This window comes from Vombatus ursinus, unplaced genomic scaffold, assembly GCF_900497805.2.
Source record: "Vombatus ursinus unplaced genomic scaffold, bare-nosed wombat genome assembly UNPS02014807.1, whole genome shotgun sequence".
Lineage (NCBI taxonomy): Eukaryota > Metazoa > Chordata > Mammalia > Diprotodontia > Vombatidae > Vombatus > Vombatus ursinus.
The window spans coordinates 7287611-7305011 of NW_020954585.1; the positions used below are offsets into that span (position 1 = coordinate 7287611).

The following is a 17401-nucleotide window of genomic DNA, read 5'->3' on the forward strand; positions in this document are numbered from 1 at the left end:
CCAGTAGCTATTTCTCTTTCAGTACACTTGGGTAACTGTAGGAAAAGGAGAAGGCAGATGCTATTTATTATTCCCTCAAGGGATAAGGCAGGAATTGTATCAGGTATGTATTTGTATCCCCACCACAGAGCACAATGACTGATTCACAGTAGGTGCTTAATAATAAAAGCTTATTGTTTGCCTGCGGCATCCCTGGTGCTGAGGCAGACTCAGTAGTTTGAAGGACCTAGTTCCTCTTTATCTCTAGGTCCACTAGGGCCCCCTTACCAATCGGCTCTTTTTGTCTTCAAACAGGTACTTCATGGCAGTCTGTAATTGCTGGTCATCAGTCTGTCGGAAATCTGCCAGCAGCTTCTGGGGCTGGTACAGAAGGTTCTCCAGGTAATTTTCCATGGTAGCCTGAGAATGAAGGGGATAAAAGCAAATTGACCCAGGACGGATGCAAGGATGCCTTTCAGATTGGCTAGTCACCATGCTTTTCAGTTTCCCTAGAGGCCTACATTTAAAGAAAGCACAAAGCCAGTAAGGCCTGCCACGCATTGCAGGACTCACAATCAGGGCTAGCTTAGAAGCCTCTGTCTCATCACCCCTCACATGATCCCAACAAGAGATGTAGGGAGCTGGAGAGAGTAGATATGGATCCCTTTTCCTTGGGACAAGGAAGCAGGGATACTATGGTCTTTTCTAGTTGACATGGTTACTTCTTGGGAGACTGTTTTGATTCTTGCTTAGACAGGGCACCTCATTCTTCCTGGATTTTCTGGGGAGGGAAGCTCATATTACAGAGGTTTTTGTTTTGGATTCCTTCCTGCAGAGGAAGGACAACAGCCAAAAAAGCTAACTGTACTCCACACAGTCAGGACACAAACACAGAGAATACTGCCCCTCGAATAATCCCTCCTTCAGGTCATCCCCCTTCCCCTCCCCCCCAAAAGAAGAAAAATCCCCACAGGATGAATACAAAGGAAATAGAAAACAAGTTCCAGTGCCTCAGGGAGTTTACCATCTAAACACATAGGAAAACACATGTGCATATAACAACTACCAAAAACAAGCCACATCTAACACCTCACTTCTTTTCTGTCTACTTACCAGGGCATAGTTTTCCCATCTAATCAGTAATACTACTCTCAAAGGGAGCTCCCAGAAGATCCTCCCTAAGCCTAGCTACTTCTCCCCGAACATATTTGGGTCACTGAAGGAAAAGGTCAGCAGAGCGAAGGAGACGCTATGTGTTGTACTCCCCAATTAGAAGGCAAGCCCCTTGAAAACAGATCGTTTCTCTTCTGTATTTGCATCCCTACAGCTTGGCACAATGCTTGATACATAGTAGGTGATTAAAATCAATATCTGATTTCAGTGGAAATAATCACTACCATGCACAATTCTTGAAGAGTCTTCCTAAGGCTGTGGGAAGCCTGGCTGAGAGCCCAGGAGATAAATTTAATGGCGGCGGCAGCTACAAAATTTTCAAGGATCCAAGTCAAAGAAATGGGTCCAGTGATACGACTATGCCTTGAAAGTGAGATTACACAAACCTGAAGACTGCTCACAGTAAAGGCAACATTTCGTGAATGGAAATAGGCCATGAGTCTTTGGGATAGGTCCGAGGTCCACACATTAGAACTTTAATTGGAAACACAGAGAAGACACAGGTCAAAGGATCTGTTGTGGTCAATTACTGATTGCCTGAGTTAATGGGAAACAAGGATGTGGAGAATAAGGGCAATGAAAATAAATAAGTCAGTAGTAGAATATCACAAGAGGTGATAATAATGATGATAATGATAATAATAATTCACCAAACTATTCAATAATATAATAACAATCCACTAAAATTAAGATGAAAGCCTTCCAGTTTAAGGGAAATCTAGTTTGGTAGTTTCATTGCAGCCCCATCTGTGATCCTATTTTGTGACTTTATTAAAAATGCATTTAGCTCCCACGATATTCCACATCCTGTGAAAGACACCGACCCACACCAACCTCATCTTTCTTTCCCAAACCTATAGTTCTTAGAGTAATGTTCTAGAATGTACAAAACCTTGTATTCTTTGTATTACCTCTGAAACTGGATTAAATCCAGAAGAGCTGCATGGGGAAATAAAACAGAAAGACAGCTTAAAACTGAATCACCGCAGAGAGATCAATGTTGCAATTGCGTTTGAAACCATAATGAGAAGCAAGCAAGATCCCATGGAACATATTACCATTCAGATATCTTCCCTCTATTATTTCTTCCTAGAAGGCACAAGAGATAAAGTCAAGTATTATCCCCCAATGTTAGTGTGTTACAATAGAAGGAATTTTGATTAAAAGAAGATTGAATACTCACTGCCATTTTCTGCAGTAACGGATGCAAATCTGTTTAAAAAAAAAATCCAGTGAGCATGTAACTATAGTTGGATTATTCAACCTTCTAAAATATAAGCGTACCATAAATGAAAAGCAAGAAGAGACATATGAGGGTAATTCTTGATGAACTGTTACCACAAATACCAACCTGTACATAGGATGAGACATTTAGAATAACTCTGAAAACTTCAAACATAATCACCTGGCTAGACACAAACTTCTTCCCCATCTTAGAATATCATGTACCTAAACTGATCTAAACTTATTATAATACATTCCATAGAACTTTTCCAATGCATGGAAAATCACTTCTTCCGGACTTACCCTGCCTAGAATTTGGAGATTTCAAAGCTGCGACTGAATCACCCATCAAGAAAAGAAGCAGGAAATAAATTCTGGGTTCTCCGAACATTATCCTATGATTGATTCAGGTAAAAGAGACATTTAGGTTTGCAAGAAGAAACAAAGAAAGAAATAAAGAAAATTATGAAGAAAAAGGAAAGAATTTCAAAAGACCACAAAAGCCCCTTAAACTTTTATAATAATAGTGAAATTTTTTATTTTTAACATAACCAGACTTATTCACATGTGTAGCATTTATATGTTTATGCAAATATATAGACACAGGAAAAAAAATGTTGATTTTGGAGTTAGCCTACCCAGGTTCAAATTCTAGGTTGGCTAGTTACCTGCTTTGTGACCTCAGGCAGTCCTTTCCTGGCCTTAGTTTTTCTTATCTGTAAAATGAGAGAATTAGAGGATCTCTATGTCCCTGGCCAACTCTAATTCCTATGATCTCTGATCTCCTATATAAAATTTTTGAATATTCAGCAACTTAGTTTTTAACGAGTAAATTAGGTTATCAGTTGAATAATCCCTGTCTCTCTTAGGAATCTTAAGCATCTTGAAGGTAGGGGCTGTTTCTTCACAAACTATATAAAAATCACCAAGGAACTAAATGTGTCACTCACACAACTCAATAAGTGTGGTCTTAAGTAACTAGTACAATTATGCTTTCTATCTCATAGTAGTCATTGCCTCAGTTTACACTGAGGCTCAACTCCTCTCAAGGAATAATCACCCATTAAAAGTGTTAAATCTGTGATGTCCTTTTTTTATCACACCAAATTTCCTTGAATTTTCATGGGTTCACAGGATTTAAAGCTGGAAGGACCTTAGAGATTATCTAGTCTAGCTTCTTCATTTTACATTTGAAGAAACTGAAGTCCAGAAAGGGTACCAACCTATTAAATGAGTCGAGCCAATGGAATTTTCTGCTAGCAACAGATAAATCCTCATCCATCAATGTGGCTTTCTGAGGCTGCCTACCATTTGAGCAGGAACATGCTGTACCAACCTAGAGAAGCCTCTTGTATACCTTAGGCTGCACTCACGCCCGTGGACTAGAATGCTGCCAGACCTAAGAATGACAGGGAGGAGCGAATGAAACTACCTTTGTGGAAAATCTTAACACTGCCACCACATTAATCTTCCTAAAAGACATTACCTCAATCCCCTGCTCAAAATCTTTCAATGTTTTCCTGGCACCTGCAGGATGAAATGCAAAAAAAAAAAAAAATGTGACCTTGGCAATTAAAATCCTTTATAATCAGGTCCTACCTTATCCATTCAATCTTATTTCCTACTACTCCCCTGCAGGAACCACTTGTTCCAATATTGTGAGAAGAATACACTGACAAACCTTAAAGTTCTACATAAATTTACGGATTTTGCTGTTCAGTTGTTTCCGTCTTGTTTGATTCTTTGTGACCCCATTTGGTATTTTCTTGGCAAAGATACTAGAGTGACTTGCCATTTCTTTCTCCAGCTCATTTTACAGATGAGGAAAATTAGGCAAATAGGGTTAAGTGACTTGCCCAGGATCACACAGCCAATGTGCATTTGAACTCAGATCTTCCTGATTCCAGGTCTGGCACTCTATACACTGTGCCACCTAGCTACCCTAGATTCATGCTAGCTATGTTCTCATCTTGTTGTCTGATTCTTAAGTTTTATATTGTTATTTGTCACATATCTAACTTAGACAGCAAGGTGGTACAGTGGATATTGTCAAGATCTGAATTTGAATCTTGCCTCGGACACTTAATAGCTGCATGACTCTGGTCAAGTCATTTAAACTCTCTCAGCCTCAGTTACCCCATCTGTAAAAAACAGGGATAATGTTTGCACTTATTTCACAGGATTGTTGTGAGAACTGAATGAGATAACATGCAAAAAGAACATTTTATAAACCCTAAAAAGCATCATCTAAATACTAGATATTACATTATTTTTGTCATTGATATTTTTAAAATTAAATAAAAATTAAGATTATATTATTAAAATAAAAATGATATTAATAAAATTAATTTAAAATGTCTCATTTAGATTGTAAGTTCTCTACAAGAAAAGGCTATATGTAACATTCTCCTCATTTCCCATAACACTGTTTCACTCCATCATGCTTACTGAACAAAGTGCAACTCCAGAAACCCAGAAAGATCATACCCCTAAAAGATTCCTCACTATAACCCTTCAGACAAATCCTATTTTTGCTGGAAGGCCTCCAGTGGAGGAGCAGCTACTATCACCTGAGGTAGCCCACTTTACCTTTCAGTTAACCCTAATCATTAAGAGATTTTTTGGGTGGAGAGGGGTCATATCAAGCCTAAATTTTCCTCTTACCTCTCATTACTCCTGGTTCTGTTTTCTGTGACTAAAATGAATAAATGTGATTATTTTTCTATATTACAGCCTTTTGTAGCAAGACCCCTCCCCTGGAGTAAATGTGGACTTGAGTTGAGTTCCCCAGGCATGCATTCAGAGCTGAAGTATTTGGGGGTGACACAGCAACCCTTTGGTCCCTGTGAGGGCAGCAAGGGAGAGGACTACGTCACTGTGGCCCACTCAGCCACATTTAATTGGAGTGACTCTGCTTCTCTGATCCTCTTTCTCTTCCTATCAGCCAAATGTGTGGAAACTTTTTGGAAGCTTTCTCTTAGACATTCTGTGGTGTGGAGAGATGATTCATCTTCCTTTGTACCACATCCCCCACAGTTATGGAAGCTGTTCACACATTGCAGTAGTCATATGTTTGGCTTATGTGAGTCTGAGCCTGGACCTCAGGTCTCTGGCTGCCTCTTCTGCTTGTGTTTCTTTTCCCGAGTATAGGTAACTAAACAGCCATCTGGAGATAGAGTCCTCAAGTTCTTTGGAGTTATGGTTTGGCTTATCTTTCTGTCAGCGCTCATCTTCTCTGAGAAGGCAGAAAGCAGCACCTGCAGCCTATCAGCTTGATTGAGGGACTTAAGAATGATGGACCTCTCAAACTCATGAAGTTGTTTCAAACGCTAAAAATATGCATCATAGGATTGCTGTTCTACCCCATCCTCCAAGAGGAAGTCTGTTGCCCTTATGGGACTAAAAATTGTTTGTATCATTCCAAAGTCCTTCAGCTCTGAGCACATGTGTCCCCTTAAGTGGCCAGAGGAGCTCAGCTCAAATCCATTCATGCTCTCTGGGTTGAGCCCTCCACTATACTTTCAAGTACTTGAAGAAAACTATCATGTCCCCTTCATCAGTTAGAAACCTCTCTCAGAACTGATGATGAACTCTGAGGGCAAACTGAAACATAATTTTTCACTTTACTTTTCTGGTGTTTTGTGACATAGTTAATATGGAAATGTTTTGCATGATTTCACATGCATAATTGATATCATATTGCTTGCCTTCTCAATTTTAAAAAGAATTCTCTCTCATGTCTATATCTCTGTCTCTGTCTCCTTTTCCTTCTCTCTCTCTCTCTGATTCTCTCTCTCTCTCTCTCTCTCTCTCTTCCCCCCCCCCCCCGTCTGTGTCTCATAGGATCTGTGACTACACTGGTGTAGCGTATTCCTGGAATGGAAAATTCCTCCACAAATGCATACTGGCAGCTGCTCTATAACTTAGAGAGTGTTAGAAAGTTGTCTAGGGGGCACTGAAAGGGTCAGTGCCTTGCCTGGGTCACACAACCAATATATATCAGAGGCAGATCCTGGACTCAGTCTTCCTGAGCCACCTAGAGAGGTGGATCAGAGGATCACTATACCACACTGCCTCACTAGAAATTATATTATCTCTTACTGGGGGGATAAAACAATGGTAACTTAGAGGATAGAATCCCAGGGCTATATTTTTGAGAGATCACTGTCTCTGCTGCAAGATCATACTTAAACCCTCCTAGAAAATTGTTGAAAAGAGGATCCTGGTACCTTGTGTCTTCATTATAGTTTGTTTGCCCTTTCTGAAGAAACAAAGCTGGAGCAAAGCATCAAGGTACTACTGGGGAGGTACCAGGATGTCCCTCTTTACACAAGTAAGCTTTTCTCTTTAACAACCTTTAGAGGAACCCCAATTCCTTTCTATTACCTACTTCAGGGTCTCACAACCCTTACCAGCACAAAGGTCTTCCTTAAAGCTGACCCAACTCCCCCACACAGCAACTTAAGCTTATCTTCTTTGGTTTCACCAAGTGGAAAAAAATTGGCCACCAGCTTTCTGTGTGATAACCCTACATGGCCTTGAAGGCTGATATATAATGTCTGTATGTATTTTAAATATTTTAAAATGGTTCTTAAAGAGGATGCAAGAGTTAAAACAGAATTTGATCATATTGCCTTATTTGCTCTGCTCTACTTACAAGTGGAGTTTCCTAAGGTAACTTCCACAGCCTGGTTTGGAAACAATTGTTTTGATTTTATTGCACTCCACAGTCATAGAATCCCAAAATTGGAAGTGTCAAATGCTAAAATGAATTGAAAACTTCTTTCAGATTCCTGAGGCATACCCTTTAAACTTGGGTTATAAAAATTACTGGGAAGACCTTGTTTTGAGGTTATTCATGCATTCATTCATCGAGTATGAGTCCAAAAGATCCCAAAGCACTGTGCTTTCTAGAAACTTTTGCTGCTGGTGGTACATGGTGGTCCCTATCTGTAATTTCTGTTCCTGGGAGGGCCTGGGGTGGGCATGAGGCTGGAGGATCACTTGAGTTTGGGAGTTCTAAGCTGTAATAGGTCTAAATCTGATCAGGCGTCCACACTAAGTCCAGCATCAATATAGTGAGTCCCCAGTAGCAGGGGACCACCAAGAAGTCTAAGGAGGAGTGAACCAACCCAGATCAGAAATTGAGCAAGTCAACGCTTCTTTCTCAATTAGTAGTGGGACTGGGCCCATGTGGAGCAGCTGTACTTCCAAACTGGGTGATATGGGAAGACCCACCACAAAAAAAGGAAGAAAAAAAAGAATGAAACTTTTGCTTTTGACCCTCTGTTTCACAGAATCCCCTGGGCAGCTGTTCCACTGGGTGCTCAACAGGGCACTGGCCTCATTCAGAAAGATCTAGTTTCTCAGACAATGAGGTTTCTTGTGTTTGTTGCTTCTTTCTCCCTATTAACTTCACTGGGAGAGTTTAAAATTACACTAACAACTGCTTCTACTGCTTTCTACCAGGCATAATTTATTCATTCAAACTAAACTCTGACAGATTACCAGTGTAGAATTTGGTTTTAATTCAAGGCATTTCAGGTCACTCTATTTTTAGGAAATTAGCAAACAGATCAAAAAAACCTGAGGAAAATGGTTGTTTGGAAACTGATAGTTTTCTCCCTATCCCATTCCTTCCCCACAAAAAACAAAACTAAATTTTAAAAAATTCATTCTGTGGCTACATGAGAAAATTTGTACATTCCAAAATTCTCATTTAATGAAACAAGGAAAATGCATACATATGGCTATAGACAGAGGTACCTAACTCTCTTTCTCTCTATATACACATAGTGAAATCTTCTACAAGGGCTTTATAAAGTCCCATAAGGTCCATTTGGAACAATAACCAGTCAGTCTTCTCCTCACAATTAGCACATTGCCAAATCTGTGCCATAACTATAATTGTTTGTCTCCTTTCACACTTGCATAGGAAAGGCTATGATATTGTTATCCCTTGCACAGTATTGTAGATGACTTACTGTGGGTCTGTCCCATGGAAGAGATGAAAATCCAACACAGTAAAAATGGAAGAAGAATCAGGATAATGTTCCTTATTTGTATTACTCTCCTGCAAAGATATGTTTTCAAACAACCATCAATATTCAGATACTGGACTCTTGCTGTGTCACCTAAGGTTTGATTCCATGAAAGTAGAGGCAGAAGTAAACACTGGTAAAGAACATTGCCCTTTCAGAGTAGGGACCTTGGGAAAGCCCATCTCTGAAATACTATTGTTTACTATTACAAAAAGCAATGTTTACAGCATTCAGCCAATATTAGTTTGAACTGGAAAAAAAAATCAAAGGATGTTTTCTTTTAAAATACAATTTAAATCAATGAAGCACCTGTCTACCTACATTCTTCGCATTTGAAACTTGCATTGATGTGGGATTTGGGAAGTAGTAAGAAAAGGGCTTAAGTATTTTATAATAAATATAAGAAATTTGACAAACAAAACAGAACATGAACTTCAGATGTTTAGGTCTGAAATTATATTGAAATAAATTGAAATAAACTATATTGAAATAAATAAAAAACCAAAAACACATGCAAGCATTAAATAACTTTTTTCAAAATGCAGCAGATTACATCAATAAATGTTATAGTAGAAAGTATACTGTTATAATAGAAAGAATACTGGACATGGAGTCAGAAGAGTTGGGTTTGCATTCTTCCTAATTCTCTGGTTATCCTGTGAGACCATAAATTACTCAACCTCCCAAAGCATCAGTTTTACTCATCTGAAAAATGGGCATAATTCTTGAATTACCTCATTAGGGTGATTGCAGAGAAAGCACTTTGCAAACCTTAAAGTGCAGTGTAAATGCAAGTTACTACATGCGTGATAATTTAAAATTGAAGATCCTATGATCTGCTGCTTTTCTCTACCTTGTAACAGAATTTGATTATGTTTTCTTAAAAGGTGCTTTTCAATAGAGAACCTAAAGCCAAAAGGAAAATACTTTTATGTGTGTGTGAGTGTGTGTATGGGGGAGGGTGGGGGGTGGGGGGAGATGGGTGGTTCTGTGAAATCCTTTTCTACATTACATTCCTTATTACAGAATGGAGAGTCAAAGAGCAAACTTAGCAAATACACGGAAGGGAGACTTCTGAGAGACAGGAACAGAGTACACATATATAATCTATTTCTACATATGTTCTAAATTTTTTTTTCTTAAGGTTTTCTCAGGGTCATGGGGTTTTAGAATGCCATAAGAAATAAAGAATGCTACAAAACAGAACACCTGGTTAGGTTAGTAGGGGGTTAATTTTTATTTTATTTTAAACTTGTAATCAGTTGCACCTAATGAAATTCAGGAAATACTTGCTCATTTTTCATAAGATCACAGATGTAGAAGTCATCTTAGTCCAATCCTCTCATTTCACATAGGAAGAAAAAAAGTGAAATTCAGATTAGTTGTTACCTAAGCAGGCAATATTTTAACCCAGGTCCAAAACCAGCACTCTTTCCACTGGTCAGTGTTTTGATTCCAAGCTGACCCAGGTGATCTGGGCTCCCAGTAACAGGCTGAGGTAACCTCCACACCAAACAGCAGCCCCCTGAGTTCCCAGAATCACACCTCTTACCAAAGTGCTATTATTATTTACCAAGAGACAGCCAGACACAACAGATGGAGTTCCACTCAGCTTTGGAGTCAGAAAGCGCTGCTTCTGAGACTAAACAGCTGCATGACCATGAAGACACGGCAGTTGGTCATAAAGAGTTCCCCATACAAATAAAATCACAGGTCATGACCTCCCATCACTATCCACCAAAAACGACTTGTAACAACAGTAATTAATGCGTAAGCTTACAGTCTCTTCCACAAACTCAAAAGGCTCCTATCAGGTAGCTCGGTTTCTTTCCAGGTGAGTTATCACCTACACTTCTTCCCCAAACTCACCTCCTCCTGGTTCTGTGGATAAAACAGGCCAGTCTTCCCAGCACTTTTCACTCCTCCCTGCCGACCCTTAGAAGTCCAGGGTGTGGAGAGAAGTGTTGGGATGATGAATACCTGTGCTCAGTGGGAGGGCTCATGTCCTTGACCCCTACGCCAGAGGCCTCCTCCCTCCACCTCCTTCGGAACTAGTGCCAGCGATTGGCTGAGTTCAAACTCTTTCCTTTGGCCCCGTCCCCATAAACCCCCATTCCCTCCCGTCCCCTCTCTCTCACCTGCTCACTCCCTGTGCAGCAGTCGCACTAGGTCAGCCTGCCCTGAGCGGGGACCAGGATGGACCGGCTGCCTCACCAGCACTGGACACACCCAGAGCTCTCCCCACCCCACCCCGAATCATCCGCCACCCCCACCACAACCCCCACTATTTCCCCACTGAAGAAGGACGTCCGGCCTGGGAGAAGGCCAACACATATTCCCCACAGGCATTGCGGGGAGGCACAAGAATGAACTAACTTTTCCCCTCAGCCTTACGTACTCCATACGGGACTGTAATCAGAGTCATCACTCTGAACATCCCCAGTTTGAATTATTCTTCCTCCACCACATATTTGGAACCTGAGGCACTGAGAACAGTAATACGTCTGGGGTCATGCTTCTACTTGGGTGTCTTATTAGAGCTCTGTAACTATGTATCTGCCCTGTCAGTTTAAAAAAAAAAAAGTTCACTTAAAGGGCTAAATTACATCTTTACTAAGTTGAGTAAAATATAAACGCGTAAATGTAAATATAAAATAAAAATATAAATGTTAGTTACAAATGTAACTGTAACACTGGTCATGCTTGAAGTATCATTGATTTATTCACAGGAAGGTAAACGTGCCCAGTCCAATATCGACATTCCCCTGCAGTTGTTTCTATTCTGGCGGAGAGGAGCAGTCTATTTTCAAAAGCTTTGGCTATGATCATGCTTTTTTACACAGATCTAGGGAAATATTTGTAAGTGTCTTCTTCCCAGCCCCTAGTTTCCTCCCCATATACATCGTATGATCATAGTTTGTAGTTTTTTGTTTGTTTGTTTAATAAAAACTTCAAGAGGCCCACATAGGAAACACTGTATTGTGCTGGATTCCCAAAAATCCTCGGTTTCTTTCATCAGTGGCACTCTCTTAAGACTTGGAAGTTTTTTGGTTGTTATTTAGTCATGTCCAACTCTTATTTACTTGTCAAAGATGTGATTTGCCATTTTCTTCCCTCTCTTATTTTACAGATGAGGAAACTGAGGCAAACAGGGTTAAGTGACTTGCCCACCTAATAAGTGTCTGAGGATGTATTTGAACCCATGAAGATGAGTCTTTCTGACTCTAGGCCTGACACTCTGATCCGTTGAACTACCTAACTGCCCTGTGTATGGTAAATATGATAATATTGGACTTGGGGTCAGGAATACTTGCGTTCAGATCTTATCGCTGATATTTAACGACCTCTGTGACCACTGGGAAGTTACTGATCCTCAGTTTTCTCATCTATAAAATGGAGCTATAATGTCTGTTGTACCTACCTCATGGGTAGCTTGTGTGGCTCAAATGAAGTAATCTATGGTAAAGTTTACGAACATAGAAGTCTATATATTTGGTTTTGGACTTGAATGCTTGTTAGAGCCTAAATAACTCAGGCTGTAAAGCTTCTATGTTCTTTATATTGGTTCATTTTATTCTGATGTAACAAACACCAATTGAAATGAGCATTTCCATAGATACATAGAACAGAAAAAGATGATTGTGCATGAAACTATGAATACTATGTAGGCCTTGCTTTTCTTTTTAAATATATATTAAATATGTAATTCTTAAAGCTGTTTTGATTGTCGTTTGATTCCTTCTAGTAAAACTTCCACATTCACTACCTTATTACCTATTCTAATGGAAACAAGGTGTTAGTTTCCCAATAAGATTAATGATCCAGAATTTAAAAGGGGCCATTTAATCCAACTCCCTTATTTTACAGATGAGGACATTGAGACCCATAAAGGTTAGGTGACTTTACCAAGGTCATACAGGTCATAAGTGTCAGAGGCAGGAGGATATGATTTTAGGACCTTTGACTTCAGAATTGAATGGTCAAAAGATATGAACAGTTTTCAAAAGTAGAATTGCAAACTCTCAAAGACTAGATTTTTAAAAATGCTCCAAATAACTAATCTGCAAAGTGCATATTAAAAGGACACTGATGTTTTACCTCACACCCAGCAAGTTGGTAAAGAGAACAAAAAACTAGAAATAGCTAATGCTGGAGGGGCTGTGGGGAAACAGGCATACTCATACACTCTTGGTGGAGCTGTGAGTTGATTCAATCCTTATAAAGGCAGTGGCTTTTAACCTTTTTTTTTCTTTAATGTTATGGATCCCTCTGGTAGTCTAATGAGACCTATGGATCCCTTCTCAGGATTTTTTAAATGCATAAAATAAAATGCACAGAATTGAAAAGGAAACAAAAAAAAGAAAAATAAAAAAAAGGAAACCAATTATAATGCACCAATTATACAGCACTCAAAATATTTTTTTTTTACAAGTTCTCAGGACCCCAGGTTAAGAACCTTAGGGAAATCAATTTGGAATTATGTAAGGAAAAAGTGACTAAAGCGTTTATATTTTTTGACCAAAGATGGGATCTCCCTAGGTAAAATGAAAAAAGAAGGAAAAGTCTAATTAATATATACCAAAATTTTCATAGTAGTCCTTTTTTTTGTGAAGGAGGATAGCAAAGAACTGGGAAATAAAATGGGTGCCCATCAGTGAGGGAATGACTGAACAAACTGCAGCTTAGGGGGCGTAATGGGATGTTTTGTCAAAGAAATGAGGAATTCAGAGAAATACAGACATACAGACTGATGCAGAGGGAAGCACAGCAGAATCACAAAAGCTTTAATGTATGTGTGTATGGATCTTTATAGCTACATACAGACACAGTAATAACTGTAATGTAAATGTAAAGAATACAGAGAGAAAAATGAACTCTGAGTAATTACAATAACCAGTCTTGGTCCTTGAGAAGAGATAATGAAACATGCCTCCTTCTTCTCACTACAAATGTGGTGAACTGCAGAGGCAGAATGTTGTATCCATTGTCAGATACACTATTAGATGTCTTTAACTTTTTATTTCTAGGGGGAGTTCATTCAGGGGAGACAAATGCAGAAATGACTGATGTAAAAACAAAAAGTGTCAATAAGACATACTTTTAAAAACAGAAATGAGGGGGCAGCTAGGTGGCACAGTGGATAGAGCACCGGTCCTGAAGTCAGGAGGACCTGAATTCAAATCTGCCCTCAGACTAAACACTTGATCCTTACTAGCTGTGTGACCCTGGGCAAGTCACTTAACCCCAATTGCCTAAAAAAAATTAATTAATAAAACAGAAATGAGGTATTTGTATCCTTAGTGCTTAGAATAGTGCCTGGCACATAAGCAGGTGCTTAATAAATGTTTGTTGAATTGAATTGAGCCAATAAAGCGGGCAGCTGGGTGGCAAAGTGGATAGAGCACTGGGTTTGGAATCAGGAACACTCATCTTCATGAGTTCAAATCCTGCCTCAGACACCAGTAGTGTGACCTTGGACAAGTCACTTAACCTTGTTTGCCTCAGTTCCTCATCTGTCAAAGGAGCTAGAGAAGGAAATGGCAAACCACTCCAGTATTTTTGCCAAGAAAACCCCAAAATGGGGTCACAAAGAGTCAAAAACAACTGAACAACAAAAATAGAACAAAGTGAATGGTAAATCACCGCTGAGTTTACTGAATACATTGCACAGTGCCTCATCTAATAAATATTTTCTGAATGCAGATGTTTAGTCGTGAATAATTAACTCTACAGTTTGAAAGTTATTTCAATGAGGAAAATGTTTATGTTGACTTATGACATTGAAAAAAAACACAAAACACTGCATTTCTGTAGCTGGTCCCACTAAACAAAGACATACTTTCAGATCACTTTAGGAATGAGGGAGCTGTTGTAGTCTGGGATATTTATTTTAGAATAGTGGCATCTGAAACAGAATGGAGCAACTGATGCAAAGTTCTTTCCTCCCTTAAGATTATGTGAATGAACACACTGCTTGGACAGATAGATGGTAGTGATTTATAGTGGAAAGAATTTAAGACCAGAATTTAGGCCCTGGATATACCACTAACTAGTTGTGTGCGAGAATAAACAAACTATTTTTTTTGCCATCTAATGATCCTGTGCTTCTTCAGGGGTAAAGCAAGTATTTCTTACCTGTGTGACCTGGATCAAAAATTTTGTGCCTCAGGATCTTCATTTCTTCCTTTATAAAATGAGGGGGAGAGGGGGGCAGCTAGGTGGCAGCTAGGTGGCGCAATGGATAGAGCACCAACCCTTAAGTCAGGAAGGACCTGAGTTCAAATCCCACCTCAGATCAAACACTAGACACTAACTGTGTGACCCCGGGCAAGTCACTTATCCCCAACTGCCTAAAAATTAAATTATATTAAAAAAATAAAAATAAAATAAAATGAAGGGGCTGTACTAGATGACCTTTGAGAACCCTTCTAGCTGTAGATAAATGGCCCTATAACTAGACAATCTCTTAAGTCCCTTTCTGCTGTTAAAAATAATTTTAAAAAGGAAATGAAAATTAAACTATTGAGAGAACAAGTCTAAAATACCCAACATTTTATTTCCCAAACTCAATTTCCTATTGAGGGTAAATGTCATAAATTGGTATGTTGATATATTCTATGGATGGACAGGGATTATCTTTTTCCTCTTTTTGTATCCCCAGCAGTTGTCACAGTGCCTGGCACATAGTAGGTGCTTAATAAATGTTGACTGACTGACCTAAGGTAGTATAGAATAGATAAGCCATAAACTACTTCAAATAAGGGAGAAAAGCAGACAAAAATCTACTAATATCTTCCTTTCCTACCTTTTACACTGCCTTAACATTTCTTTGGCAACCTCAGTTCATTCTGAGCATTAGTGCTCTTGACACTATTCTTTATAGGACCGTAACATTCACGTTTTGTATACATTCTCAGTTACCTACCTTTGCTTCTGGCTTTTGTACAATTTTTTTTAATTTAAAAAAAAATTTAAATCCTAAATTTAAAAAATTTTAAATTTATCTTGTTAAATATTTCCCAGCTCCACTGAAGATTTTTAACATTCAGTTTTTAAAAATTGAGTCCCAAATTCTCTCCCACCATTCCTCCAGCCTTTGAGAAGGCAAGCAATATATCAATTATATTGCAGATATTTAGAGGTGAATAATTAACTCTACAGTTTGAAAGTTATTTCAATGAGGAAAATGTTTAAACCAATATACTATGTTGACTTATGACATATAAAAAGAGTTATAAGTGTGAAGTCGTGCAAAATATATTTCCATGTTAGCCATGATGCAAAAGAAAACACACAAAAAAGCAAGAAAAATAAAGTGGAAAAAAAAAGTATGCTTCAGTCTGTACTGAGAGTTCAACAGTTCTCTTTGGAGGCAGATAGAATTCTTCATCATGGGTGCCCTGGCATTGTCCTGGATCACTGTCTTGATCAGGGTGGCCAAGTCTTTCACAGTTGATCATTGCAATATTCCTGTTACTGTTTTTGTACCTGTCTTTAAAAGAAAAATTTAAGTTGGTTGATGAGATTGTTGGACATCCACATCCATCTCTTTAGGCAACTCCCCTCTTCTCTCCAACAGATATTTTGTCTCTAGAATTCTATTTGTTAGGCTTTCTGAGTATACCACCTCTGGCACATAGTAGGTGTTTAATAAATGTTTGCTTGATTAGTTCCAATTCTTCCTGGGTTCTAAAGAATTTTAGTTAGGTGGCACAATGGATAGAGCTCCAGCCTTGGAGTTAGGAGGACCTGAGTTCAAATGTGACCTCAGACACTTGACACTTACTAGCTGTTTGACCCTGGGCAAGTCACTTAACCTCAATTGCCTCACCAAAAAAAAAAAGCAAAAAAAATGTTTTTAGTTTCCTCTTTGTTACTAAGAATCGAGTACAAACAGCAGTTTCCTTCATTTCCTCTTTCACTTTTTGAAGGATGAAATTATCATTAAGGCAAGCCAAGTAATTATTAGCTATTATTCCTTGGGCAGGGAGAAATATAGCAGATGTGCTTATAAATGAGGAAAATAACTGATAACTGAAATCTTCCACTGCTATTATATCATGCCTCTATACCAGGCCTATGATCTTCTCTGTCTAGGGGGTCTATACGTATTCTGATGACAATTTCACATCTGTTTCTATTTAACTGATCTTCATCCAAATGCACTATCCACCGTACTTCCCCCTTGGGTTTCCAGGATTTCCTCATCTTCTTCTTCCTTTTTAGGCAATTGAGGTTAAGTCTGATTAGTCTGATAAGTCTGATTAGTCTGAGGCCAGATTTGAACTTAGGTCCTCCTGACCTCAGGGCCAGTGCCCTATCCACTGTGCCACTTAGCTGCCCCTCCTCATCTTCTTAATATTCAGGGCTACTAACTGCCCCAAGCCCCCAAACCCTTAATCTATCCCACCTCTTCTGTTTCGTTTTGTTTTTGGCTAGGCAATGGCTAGTAAGTGTTATGTGTCTGAGGCTGGATTTTAACTCAGATCCTCCTGACTCCAGGGTCAGTGCCCTATCCACTGTGCCACCTAGCTGCCCCATATCCCACCTCTTCTGAATAAGGTATATTCATCTAGTCACAAGTCCCAATGATAACAATGAAATACAATTTGTTTCTACATGATCTTTAGCTCATCATCCCTGTTACGTCATACTTTGTACATTTATATAGACATTTGAGGCCAAGGGTTTTAATTCCTGGTTCATTAAAAAAAATTATTTCTTGTGAACTTCTAGGTATGTCTACTGCTCCTCTTTCTACATTTTCACTATTTTCTGTGGTTATCTAGGTTGGATAGGCAATTTTGTCCCTTTCCGTCCTGTTTTATAACTCTTTTTATTAGATTTCATATGATCCTAGACTTAGAGCTGAAAGGGGCCTGAAAGATCATCTAATCCAACTCCCTCATTTTTTAAATGAGGACACTGCAACCTAGAGAGGGTTAAATGACTTGCCTAAGGCAACATAGATAATAAGGAGTAAA

At 39.0% G+C, this 17401-nt stretch overlaps 1 protein-coding gene and 1 long non-coding RNA gene across 3 annotated transcripts in view; both read right to left on the bottom strand.

Moving 5' to 3' along the window:
• Positions 1-2767, bottom strand: part of LOC114051899 (otoancorin-like) — an 83360-nt gene extending 80593 nt beyond the window's left edge. The window contains exons 1-6 of the mRNA XM_027874286.1: positions 2680-2767; positions 2336-2364; positions 2211-2241; positions 2064-2091; positions 1539-1626; positions 268-399 (exon numbers count right to left, since the gene is read on the bottom strand). Of these exons, the coding sequence (XP_027730087.1) occupies positions 268-399; positions 1539-1626; positions 2064-2091; positions 2211-2241; positions 2336-2364; positions 2680-2767 (396 nt within the window). The remainder of the gene's footprint in view (positions 1-267; positions 400-1538; positions 1627-2063; positions 2092-2210; positions 2242-2335; positions 2365-2679) is intronic.
• A 288-nt stretch (positions 2768-3055) lies between these two features.
• On the bottom strand, positions 3056-10357 carry LOC114052058. 2 transcript variants are annotated; one of them, XR_003570215.1, is made up of 5 exons: positions 10287-10357; positions 8361-8449; positions 3863-3903; positions 3600-3775; positions 3056-3092 (listed from the first exon to the last, which is right to left on the bottom strand). It is a non-coding gene; the product is annotated as an uncharacterized LOC114052058 (long non-coding RNA). The 2 variants fall into 2 exon arrangements; XR_003570216.1 differs by lacking the exon at positions 10287-10357 and adding an exon at positions 9686-9761.
• Between the last annotated feature and the right edge of the window lie 7044 nt (positions 10358-17401).